The 12512-nt window shown below is 46.9% G+C and overlaps 1 protein-coding gene across 1 annotated transcript in view; it reads right to left on the bottom strand.

Moving 5' to 3' along the window:
- Nucleotides 1-1699: 1699 nt before the first annotated feature.
- The window catches only part of EGFLAM (EGF like, fibronectin type III and laminin G domains), a 127588-nt gene continuing 116775 nt past the window's right edge, over nt 1700-12512 (bottom strand). The window contains exons 22-24 of the mRNA XM_074952493.1: nt 11052-11135; nt 3027-3130; nt 1700-2650 (exon numbers count right to left, since the gene is read on the bottom strand). Of these exons, the coding sequence (XP_074808594.1) occupies nt 2496-2650; nt 3027-3130; nt 11052-11135 (343 nt within the window). The 3' untranslated portion in view covers nt 1700-2495. The remainder of the gene's footprint in view (nt 2651-3026; nt 3131-11051; nt 11136-12512) is intronic.

Here is a 12512-nt window from a genome sequence, read left to right as displayed (position 1 = left end):
TGTCAATGTCATTCCTTAAGCAAGCATAGGGGGCAGTGCTGAGCAATACGTGGTTTCTCCCCCACTCACCATGGGGCTGAACATGTTGCTGCTACCCCACCGCAGCTGGAATTCCAACAAGAATGTGAAACAAGTCAAAAAGCTGGATCCTTTAGTGGTGGTAGGTAGGCCCCTTCACTGCAGTGAGAGATTTGGTTTCTCAGCTCCGTTCTTCAAGGGGTGAGCGAGGCTATCTTTAAAATTAAAGCTGCCCAAAAGAAATCCACTTTAAAGGAGCCCAGTATTACAGTATGCACAGCATCTGCCAGTGCAGCCATGTTTCTTATTATGCTTCATTTGCTCAGCTGGATAGGTGAGGCTGGCAACTCAGAGGTCTCACATAGCCAGTGAGGCAATCCGAGTTATGAGTGTTTGTCGGTTTGTGGCGTATATCTATTGGCCTCCCACACTAACAAACATGGAGTTTCCTAAAAACCAAACCCGCACTTTTCAAAGACCAGCCCCTGTTCCACCAACATAGCTCCTTGTCCTGAGGTGGCCTTATCTGTAATAAACTTTCTTAAAATACATAGTCATCTCCTGCCAGATGGTGATCTTTGAACTGGGCTCCAGATTTGATGACAGAGTTGAAAGGAGAGAGGAAGCAACCAGATGAAAAAAGGTAAAAGTAAATATGATTAAAGCGTCATGTAGCGCTTACCAAACAGCTGTGCTTCACAGAGACTACACATAGCAACAGAGTCACTCTTAATAAATGGTCCCATATATTTAAGGTATAGGAATAGGAGGCTCCAAGTGAATTGCCATCTCTATGTTCACAATAAAATGCAGCAGAAACCTGCTTAAATGCCTGTTTCTACATCATCTTCTAAACAAGTACTACTTGAAGAGTATATTGTCTTACAAATGTCTTCATTTAACTAATCTAGTATTTTAGCAGAACAATTTTCTATTTTATCTTATCTCTTCTGGTTCACTAGGTCTTTGAATGACCCTAGCCCTATATTAAAAGTTCAGCTACCGAGGCCAGAAATCCACCTGAGTCAGTGTGCTCCGGTCAGTGCACCATACTGTGTATTGTCTTCTGGAAATAACCATACAGCCATCTTCCTCTCCTGTCCAATAGATCCAGCACCATTTCCTTGGCAGCACTCCAGTAACTGACTAATATTCTGTAACTGCGCCTGCAGTACTGACTGATTCTGGCAGCAGTATTGGGGTTCTTGAGTTACCACATTATGGTGGCCTTTAAGGGATACACCATTATATGTGTTGCCTCATATTTTTGTTGGTTTGTTCACTGCTCACTATTCTACTTTATGTGAACACAGCCAAATGAAAATGACAAATCTCCAAACTCTGAAATTCCGACTCTCCCTGCAGCATTTTCTGTCTGTTCTGCTGATCCTATAAACATCAGTTTGACAAATACTGTCGAATAGGTTTTATTTTGATGCATGGAAAATGAAGTATTTAAGTTGGCTGCACTCTGCTACATCCTCTTGCTTACACAGTCTGATCTTTGTGTGAAATCAGATAGATAAATACTGATGGTGTAATATCACAGTAGCAAGAGATTTTTATACCTTTTTAATCTGTTTAAGCCATGAAAGCTTCATGAATGTACAATTTTAACTGTCAAAATTTACAAAAAAGAAGTCAGATTTAAAACTGGTTATAATTCACAAATATCTTCACTGACACTGTATAATACAGACATTAAACTTCCTTATATAACAAATTAAAAACAGTTTGTTTTGTTATTTTTAGGAAACTGTGCAAAGAGCTAAGTGTAGTACACCTAAACTTTAGAAGTTATACTAATTGATCAGTTCTTTTGCTGCAGCTATAAAAATATACAAGTACAAAATTACTTCTACAAAATTGGATTGTTGATTTTGCTGCTGGCAATAAAAAAGTAGACTTTAATATTAAGAATTATCCTCTTCAGCAAACAACATTGTTTTGAAACCAGGAGATGTAGGTTTTTGTTATTTACATAGGATGGAACGTAACTTGAACACTGCAGTGAATGGTAAGAAGATCTGCTTATTCTGGGATAGAAATTTGAATGCATAGATACAGAGCCTGAAAAGATGTTAGTTGGATGATAGTCACTGTGCCATTGTAAGCTGGAAAGAATATGTTTCAATATTGTTCTGGTGGATATGTAAAAAAATCTCTATGGAATCACAACACTCATTACATCACACCTTTCTCTGTAATTTGTATTGATGTATGATCTTCAGTGTTCACTAAACATTTAATGGTTAAATGTGACATTTCCTACACAAAATACTCAATTTGGTTGAGTCACAGAGCATGAAAAGGAGGAGAGTGGAAAATGGTCTCCCTTTGTATGGTGTCCCTTCAGTTTGGTTCTTTCCTTCATGACTAACTCAAAGCATTGGCCTTAGAGTGCAGTATCGGTCATTTTGGTCTCAGCCACATCCACATCCACACAATGGTCCTTCCATGTGGAGAGTCTGCTCTTGTCACTTTGTCCCACAGGTGTTAATATTCTTCCCATCTGTGGCATCTTCAACCAGTGAAATGTGGTAATCTGTTGACAGGGTGAAGTGCGAGATACACCCCACCAGACCCCTCATGTACTGTCGGTTTGTGTGAAGTGCTATTTCCTTCATGCCACCTAGGAGAGACAGAGTGTGATCAAGTGAATGAGAAACTCATAGAATAACATGCGCTTCCTTATTTCCACTTTAAAAAATGTAAACCACACTACAGTACTAGATTTCTATTCTAACACAAAAGGAAGCATCAGCTCTGATACAGCAGCTGGTTTCAATGAGGGTCTTCCTTCTTTTTAAATATCATTTCTTAGGCACTCACAAATACAATTGTGATGAGCCTGATAGAGAAAACTGGGAAGCTAATCCCTTCCACCACAGCTCATAGTGAGTCAACTGTTAAAAGGAGATTAGAGCTCAGCATCTAGTTACTTGCTTTAACCACTAGCATGCAGGGTTCTCAGTGGACCAGTATAGTCTACAATGGTGGTCACTTACCTACATACAGATCTCCATTGATGTTTAATTGTCTCATCATGCCAGGTGATTTACCAGTTCTAGCACCGTAATCATCCACAGTTACCTTTCCAGACTGCCCATCCCTGAAATGGAAAATGAAATCCAGAATTTGGGTTTACTCTAGCAACTGATTCCTCCATTGCATAGTGTAAACAATCAAGCAGCAGCAGCTCCTCCTCCACAAGGCTGGACAGCTCAGACCCATCATCACTGAGCACGGTGCTTTTATTGTGAAGGCCTGATCTTGATTTGGGGAAGATTCCATGAGGTGTTCTTCAATTGAAACACCACAGTGTCATTTGGGTGAGTAAAGTATTAAGACGAGGCAGGAGAGAAGGAATGAGTTTCTACAGGTTGTTAAGGGGATGAAAAGAAGAAAATTGAAAACAAATATGCTGAGGGTTACAAAGGAAAGGAATATGGGTGACATCACAGCAGAATTTCCGGAAGCCTTCTGCTGATCATCCCCTACTATGATGTCTTTCTCAAGGTTATTTCCAGCGCTAGCCTGATGTGACCAAAGTACGTAAGTTTACCCCAATTGATTTTTCAACAGCAGGGTCTGCTCCTGTCCAATAATACTGGAGGGAGGAGGGGGAAGAGAAAAGGAACTGAGTTGTCCTAGGGTTTCCTTAACTCTGTACTCCTGGGGGAATTTTTTTGTAGCGCTATTCTTACAGACATAGTTGCTGATAAGTATTTTGAAATACAAATAAAACATGCAGAATTTTAAAATATTGTGTGCAGACTTTTTAATTTTTTAGCCCAGAATTTCCTCAGGAGTATTATAAAAATGTATTGTGTTTAGACCCTATAATATGCTTGTAAATTGCTGCATGCATTAATCTCGCTTATCTGTATTCCATGCTTCAGGTAAAATATGTTTGTTTTATAATTGTAACAATGCCTGCTCTGAACTTTGTGAACTCAGATGGGAAGAGTGCCTTCCCCTCTTCTCCCACCCCCACTAAATGCAGGAGGACTATCAAAAATTAAGTGAAAAGAAAAGGAGGACTTGTGGCACCTTAGAGACTAACCAATTTATTTGAGCATGAGCTTTCGTGAGCTACAGCTCACTTCATTGGATGCTGTAGCTCACGAAAGCTCATGCTCAAATAAATTGGTTAGTCTCTAAGGTGCCACAAGTCCTCCTTTTCTTTTTGCGAATACAGACTAACACGGCTGTTACTCAAAAATTAAGTGGACCATCATGGGACAAAAGCTTTGTTAACTGCCCCAGCCACTTATGAAGACAGCCTTGTCCTATGGGTTTGAGTGCAGAAAGAGGGAAATAAAAATAGTTGACATAAAGATTTGTCATCCCTGTTCAGTTTGAACTCTCACAAGGCCTGAAGTTAAGAAACAAAACAGCAGAGATCCTCAGGGTTGACCTGGGGTAAGCCCATTCAGTGCTGACAGATTGCTACATCTCTGGCACCTTTTGAATCCCAGACTGAAATTCATCTGTGTATATACACTTGCTTGCTTTAACCTGTAAATAACTCTTTTTCCTGGTTAATAAATCTTTAGTTAGTTTATTACAAGATTGACTACAGGCATAGACAGTGGGTGACCAGTGGGCTTGGGTAGGCTAGCCCCTGCCAGGCCCTCCCCTCCTCCCCGCCCTGCCGGAGCCCAGAGCATCTCCCCTACCCCCAGCTCCGGAGTGCCTGGTGGGCGGACAGGAAGCTGAGCACGCCCCACCCCCACGCTGGAGAGCTGGGTGGGCAGACAGCACGGCTCCTAACCCCAGCGGTGCCAGCACCAGCTCTAGCCACCCGGAGTCCCTGCCTGCAGGCTGGCCCTCACTAGCCTCAGTCGAGGGCAAGGATGCCAGAGCCCTCCCAAAAGTGGGGGAGGCGGGGGCCCCCACCTGAGGTGGAAACAAAGGCAGCCCCCCTGCCCGTGTCCCAGGCCCCCGCACCCAGGGCAGGTGGAGGGACCCAGGCTCCTCTGGGGTTGCCAACTGTCTAATGGCCCAAACCCAAACACCCTTGCCCCACTCCTTTTGTGAGACCCTGCCGCCTGCTCACTCCAGCCCTCCTCCCTCTGTTGCTCGCTCTCCCTCACCCTCACGGGGTTGGAGCAGGGGGGTGGGGTGCATAGGGGATTCGGAAGGGGGTGCAGGCTCTGGGAGGGAGTTTGGGTGCGGGAAGGGGCTCTGGGCTAAGGTTGGGGCAGCGGGTGGGGGTGCGGAGTGTGGGCACTGGAAGGGAGTTTGGGTGCAGGAGGGGGTGAGAGGTCAGCATCTGGGAGGGAATTTGAGTGTGGGCTCCGGGCTGGGGTGAGGGGGATGGCACTTACCTAGGCGGCTCCCAAAAGACTGGCATATCTCTCTGGCAGTGATTCGGATGGGGGAGGGGGCAGAAAGCACCGAGTGCTGCCCCTGCCCACAGGCACTGCCCCCACAACTCCCACTGGCCGCAGTTCTCAGCCAATGGGAGCTGCAGAGTCGGTGCTTGGGGCGGGGGCAGCGCGTGGAGACCCCCTTCGCCTCCCCCGTGGGGCCACAGGGACAGTGCTGGCTGCTTCTGGGAGCGGTGTGGAGCGAGTGCAGGCAGGAAGCCTGCCTTAGCCCCGCTGCACCGCCAGACTGTTAACACCCCAAATCTCCTGATTTGGCCGCAATAGCCTCCGGGAGATAGGGCCTGATTCCGGGAGACTCCTGACAAAACCAGGAGAGTTGGCAACCCTAGGCTCCCCACAGCTGCCCATGCAGCTCTCCCCAACCCGGCTCTCGCTGGGGGGAGGAGGACCCTGGAGCTGCAGCCCGGCCATGATAAGAGACAGGCGGGCAGCTGTGGGGATTTACTGTGGACCCTCTACCTGGCCCTGGTGGTGGTGGGGAGGGCGAGGCGAGCAGTTCCCTGCCCCCCAGACTTTCCTCCCAGGTTGAGCAGAGCCGTGTGAGCAGCTGTGGGGAGCCAGCATGGAGTCACAGCCCCTCCCCCTCCATTCCACCTGTCCCCCATGTCTCAGGTTCCCAGGTGGTGCACATGGGCACCCGCTGCAGGCCCATAAGGAGGTGTTCGTAGAAACATGCTCTTATACTGGGAGTTGGCAATGCAGGGTCTTGATCCATGTAGATGAAAATCATTGTGCAGATGCAACATGCCTTAATGGGGCAAGACTGAACCCTAACTACATATCTAACTATAATACAGGGTATTCATTCAGCCTCCTGTTCTGGCTGAGCGGTCAAGACGTGATGCAGGCAAGCAGGTCCTCCCTGGGGATTGCTGGAAAGGGACTTACTGCCCATTCCCTTCTAAAATGGTGCTGACAGTTTTTAAAGCTTGGAACCCATGGGTTCAGATGTAAGCAGGTCAGGTCTCTGGCTCTAAAAATCTCAGATCTGGAGTGGGCTGGCTGCAGTGCAAGCAGGCTGCAGGTGGTGGCAGGCGAGATGGGCTGTCTCCTCCTGTTGTTGGCAGGCAGGCTGGGGGCAGAGGGAGTGGACTGTCTTTCGCTGAGGCTTTTTTGCAGGCTGGGTTTACAGACTGGGCATTTGCTGGGCCGGCATTTTAGCAGGCTGCAGGGAGATCTTCTCTCCCCTCTGCTCCCCAGCTGGTCTGTGCCACGTGGGAAAGCCAGGCTATTCATAGCCTCCATCCTCCTTTCCCAGGCATCTGGGGCTCTGCACTGGGTCAGAAACTGCTTGCAGTCTGTCTGGTTGTTTTCTGCCTCTGATTGTGTACTGGAGATTGCTGCTGTCTTTCTTCCTCCCATTGGTTGAGGGAGAAAGGTTGCCTGGGTGACTGGAGGGGCGGGGTGTTGCCTCCCTCTCCCCTTCCCTTCTGCTGTTGGAAGTCAACAGTGCAGGACTCTGCTATGGACCCCAGAGGTGTCTCTTCTCTTTAGGGTGCAGCCCCCTTGCTGAGGGGGCTGGGGAGATACAAAATCTTATCACTTGACATTATACAGCTAATAAAAGTAAGAGGGCAGAGGATAACATTATTCAGAAAATGGACAGAGGCAAAGTCTTAAGATGGGGTTTTAAAAATTCCAATTGTTTAAAACCCAAAAGAAAGAAATTAGCAGAATTTTTGTTTTTAAAAGGGGGAGGGGAAGGGAGAAGAAAATAAATGAAAAAAATAGGCTACTGTTAAAACACAAATACAGAAAAAAGCACCTTTCCCTCGTGATTGTAAGACTTTAGAGACTGCCTATTACTAGGGGTTTGTACAGCAGGTAACTCAAGGGAATCTTCTTCCTAACTGGGCTGGGTTTTTACTAATGTCTAACCTAAATTCCGTAGTATAAATGTTTAATAATAATAATAATAATAATTACATTGATGTAATTGCCATTTCATGGGTTGCTTTGCTTAAGGTTGCCAACTTTCTAATTGCCCAAAATCGAACACCCTTGCTTCACCCTCTGCCCCAAGGCCCTGCGCCTGCCATGCCCCCACTCACTCCATCCCCCTTCCCTCTGTCGCTCGCTCTCCCCCACCCTCACTCACCTTGGAGCAGGTGGTTGGGGTGCGGGAGGGGGGTGAGGGCTCTGAGCTGGGGGTGCAGGCTCAGGGGTGCATCCAGAAATGAGGGGTTTAGGGTTTGGGAGGGGGCTCAGGGCTGGGCAGGGGGTTGGGGTGCAGGAGGGAGTGAGGGCTCTGGCTGGGGGTGCAGGCTCTGGGGTGGGGCTGGGGATGAGGGGTTTGTGGTGCATGAAGGGGCTCAGGGCTGGGGTGTGGACTCCAGGAGGGAGTTTGGGGATTCTAACCTGGGGCAGGGGGTTGGGGTGCAGGAGTGGGTTTGGGCTCCAGCCAGGCAGCACTTACCTCAGGTGGCTCCCAGAAGCGGACAGCATGTCCAGCTCCTAGGAGGAGGGGCCAGGGGACTCTGCGCACTGTCTGCGCTCACAGGTGCTGCCCTCACAGCTCCTTTTGGCCATTGTTCCTGGCCAATGGGGGCTGTGGAGTCTGTGCTCAGAGCAGGGGCAGTGTGCTGAGCCTCCTTGGCCACCCCTGTGCCTTGGAGCTACAGGAAGATGCTGACCGCTTCCGGGAGCAGTGCGGAGCCAGGGCAGGTAGGGAGCCTGCCTTAGCCCCGCTGTGCCGCTGACTGGACTTTAAGCAGTCATGCTGACTGGAGCCTCCAGAAAACCGGACATCTGGCAACCCTACTCCTGCTTTCACTGAAATCAGTAGCATATGAAATGGGCTATTTTCAGCCTCTGGGTTCAAGATAGCTAGCCAAGCTGCCAAAGAAAGGGGTTTGCTCTCTTGATGATGGGGGCACTTAACTCCCATTAAGTGTACCTCCCAAAACGCCTAAGCCATAGTGTTTCTGCTGTTCTAAATACTTTGGAAAAATAGTGCTATAGATGCAACACTACAACACAGGTACTAACCCACACTTAAAATTTTATTTATCTGGAAAATTCAAAATATCGCTCTTAACTCAAATGGCAATCTGAGACAAGACACACATGGAATCAAATGAAACAGCCTTCAAGTGAGTGGTATGGATTTAAATACACACCTACCACAGCCTCTATAACTAACCATGCACTTCTAGGGCAGACTGGTTTGAGCTATGCCTGACTTCGAGGCTGCTCTTTGCCTAGATCATCTTGAGTATGACAATGTTTGTTTGTAATTCTTCTGCCACATGAGTTCAAAGTTGCTAAGCGTTTAGGGCCAAAGGTCCGTGCCACAGAATTATAGAAATGTTGAACTGGAAGGAATCCAAGGGGTCATCTAGTCCAGTCTCCTGCACTGAGGCAGGACTAAATATTATCTAGACCATCCCTGACAGGTGTTTATCTCACCTGTTTGCTTTTAGGCTTTCCTAAAAGCCTCAATGATGGCAATTCCACAGTCTTCCTAGGTAATTTGTTCTATTGCTTAACTATGCTTACAGTTAGGAAGTTTTTACTAATGTCTAACCTAAATTGCCTTCGCTGCAATTTAAGCCCATTACTTCTTGTCCTGTCCTCAGTGGTTAAGAAGAACAATTTATCACCTTCTTCTTTGTAACAACCTTTAAAAGTACCCGCAGACTTATCATGTACCCCCTCAATCTTCTCTTCTCCAAACTAAACAAACCCATTTTTTTTCCAATCTTTCCTCATGGGTCCCCTTTTCTAGACCTTTAATAATTTTTGTTGCTCTCTTCTGGACTTTCTCCAATTTGTCCACATCTTTCCTGAAACGTGGTGCCCAGAACTGGACACAATACCCCAGTTGAGATCTTACCAATGCTGAGTAGAGTGGAAGAGTTACTTCCTATGTCTTGCTTACAACACTCCTGCTAATACATCCCAGAATGATTTTCACTTTTTTTGCAACACAATTACATTGTCGACTCATATTTAGTTTGTGATCCACTATTACCCTCAGATCTTTTTCGGAAGTATTCCTTCCTAGGCAGTCATTTCCCATTTTGTATTTGTGCAATTGATTATTCCTTCACAAGTGTAGTACTTTGCATGTGTCCTTACTGAATTTCATTTTATTGATTTAAGACCATTTCTCCAGTTTGTCATGATCATTTTGAATTCTAATCCTGTCCTCCAAAGAGCCAGCAACTTCTCCCAGCTTGGTACCATCCACAAACTTTAGAAGTTGTACTCTCTATGCCATTATCCAAACCATTGATACAAATATCAAATAGAACCAGACTCAGGACAGATCCTTGATCACTCAGTATGCCCTTTGAGCTTGATTGTGAGCCACTGATATCTACTTACCTTAGAGTAGGTTCATACAGGCTACATTTCTCTAGTTTATTTATGAGAAGGTCATGTAACACAGTATCAAAAGCCTTACTAAAATCAAGATATATCACATCTACTGCTTTCCCATATCCACAAGACTTGTTACACCATCAAAGAAGGTTATTAGGTTGATTTGGCATGATTTGTTCTTGAATAGATCCATAAAGACAGTTGCTTATCACCTTATTTTCTTCTAGATGCTTATAAAGTGATTGATCATTTACTTCATTATCTTTCCAGGTACCAAAGTTAAGCAGACAGGTCCCTGGGTTGTCTGTTTTCCTTTTTTATAGATAGGCACTATATTTTCCCTTTTTCCATGGGTGGCGAGTGGAACCTCCGTTTGGGGAGGCTAGTCCCTGGCTCTGCCCCTTCCACCTGTGCCCCCCCCCACACCCTCACAACCAGAGCCCGGAGACCCCTGCGGCCAGAGCAATGAGCTCCCCCCTCCTCCCCTCACACCACCCGGAGGATCCCTGAGTGCCCCCGTCAGCCGGAGGAGCCCTGAGCTGGCTGGAGGCCCGAGCACCGCAACCACCCCGCCCCCCCCGGTCAGAGGAACCCTGGGCTGGCTGAAACCCTGGTTCCCCCCACCCGCACACCTGCCCGGAGGAGCCCCAAGCCCCCCATCTGTCTGGAGGAGCCACAAGCCCCCCGCCCCTTGCCCGGAGGAGCCCCGGGCCAGCTGCAGCCGTGACGCACCTCCCCTCCCCAGACTCCAAGCCGCCCAGGAAAAGCTGCAGCATGACAGGTTCAGGGGGCAGCTGAGGAGGCAGCATCTCTCTGGAGTCCAGGGAAATTACTAATGACCCCGGGAAGCTGAATAGCACATACCGCCACCTCAGCTGCCCCAGAACCTGCATGGGGCATAATAAAGCAAAAACTTCCCCCACCAAACCCGCAACTGGGTGTCCAGTGGCAGCAGCAAGTGCCACAGGAGGCTCTGCCTCCCCTTGCCCACTATACCTGCTGCCCATGCCTTTTCCAGTGCTTTGGAATCTTTTCCATCCTCCATGAGTTCTGCAAGATAATTGCTAATGGCTCAGAGATCTCTTCAGCCAGTTCCCTAAGTATTCTAGCATATATGTCACCAGGCCTTCCGACCTGAAGACATCTAACGTGTCTAAATGTCAATGGAGCTGCAAGACTTTGCACCGCCTGGGGATCTGGCCCTTACAGTTTTCTTCTGTTTTAAGTTTCTTATCAGGGCACTTTTCTGGTGCAATCTCCAAAATGGTTCCTAAATAAATGAGACTGTTGATAACATGAAGCTGGACTTACCGAACTGCCTTTACTCTGTGCCACCTGCCATCATTGAAAGAGCCATTCACCATTATAGAAGCAATGCCACTGCCCAGATTGTAGCTAAAATGTTAAAAACAAATAGATGTTGTTTACCTCCCTTATGGGACCCTGAGTCCCCAACACACTGTCTAGGGAGCCTCACCCCTTGGCCCCAGCTTTGATTTGACCACCCAAGCTACACCTTGCAGCCAGCATCCTTGGGGAAGGGCTGGGACTCCCTTTGAAGGCTATCAGTGCTGCACCTTTATTGGATGGAGGGGGCTGCAGGGTGACATGTGCCACTTCTTTACTCTCCAAAGACAGAGGGTGCTGCTTCCACAGCACTGCTAGGCCAGCAAGTGAGATCAGCCATAACATTGAGGGCTCCTGTATGGTGGTTTTTCATAGAAACAGAAGGCTAAAAAGATGAGTAACCCACAAATCTTTTGGCTTAATAGGGCCACATTATAGGAGCGAATAAAACAAATAACCTGAAATTCACAAAAGGATCATTTGTATTAGGGGGAACATGAGCTGTATGATGTTAGCAAGGGGCATGGTCCAGTGCTCTGAGCACAAAACCAAGAACTCCTCCGTTTCAATGTCTGTGTCTCTGGGTTAGTCTACAGTACGCAGGCTCTGCCAAGACAGCTACAATGACAGAGCCCGGTAGGTGCAGCATATGCTGACAGGAGGAATTTTTCTGCTGGTATAGTAATACCACATGCCTGTTCTGGAGCACAGACCCAGGTCTTCCACATCCCAAGTGAGCGTGCTAGCCAGCAGCCTACTGGAGAGACAAGGTGTGTGAGGATTCTTTCATTGGACCAACTTCTGTGGGTGAGAGAGTCAAGCTTTCTCACCAACAGAAGCTGGTCCAATAAAAGATATTACCTCACCCACCTTGTCTCTAATATCCTGGGCCCAACAGAGCTACAACTACACAGCATACAACAGACTATTGCACAGTCTGAGGTGGGTTGCTTTCATTATCTCCTGCTGAAACTGTTTTGCTCTGTATAAATAGTGAACTATTAATCAGGCCAAAGAAAGAGAAAGACTGACTCAGAGGTTAGAACACTCATTTGGGATATGGGAGATCTGGGTTCAGTCCTTGCTCCAAAGAACATGTAATTATTTGGAAGTACTGGCTGTCCTAATGAAAACTATAAAACCCGTGAACTATTTCATCTACTGTTTCAGTTCCCTGTTTCGCATACACTGAGACAGCTAAGATTTTTGCAAGGTTAACCACAGGAAACCACATGAAAATACCTTTATAGCAACCACTACAAGATAAGCTTTGGAATGGGAAACTTAGTATTTGTATCTATGAGATTCAGCCACAACCAGATAAAGCCAAAACGTTGATAATGTATCTTGGCATTAGACTATCATCAATTAATTGGTTTAAAAAGCTTTTCCATTTGTGAATAGCGTGAACAGCTATAATAATGT

This window comes from Natator depressus, chromosome 5, assembly GCF_965152275.1.
Source record: "Natator depressus isolate rNatDep1 chromosome 5, rNatDep2.hap1, whole genome shotgun sequence".
In the NCBI taxonomy this organism is placed as follows: Eukaryota; Metazoa; Chordata; order Testudines; family Cheloniidae; genus Natator; species Natator depressus.
Note: the sequence above shows the minus strand (reverse complement) of the source record. Positions and strands in the feature narration are given on the sequence as shown.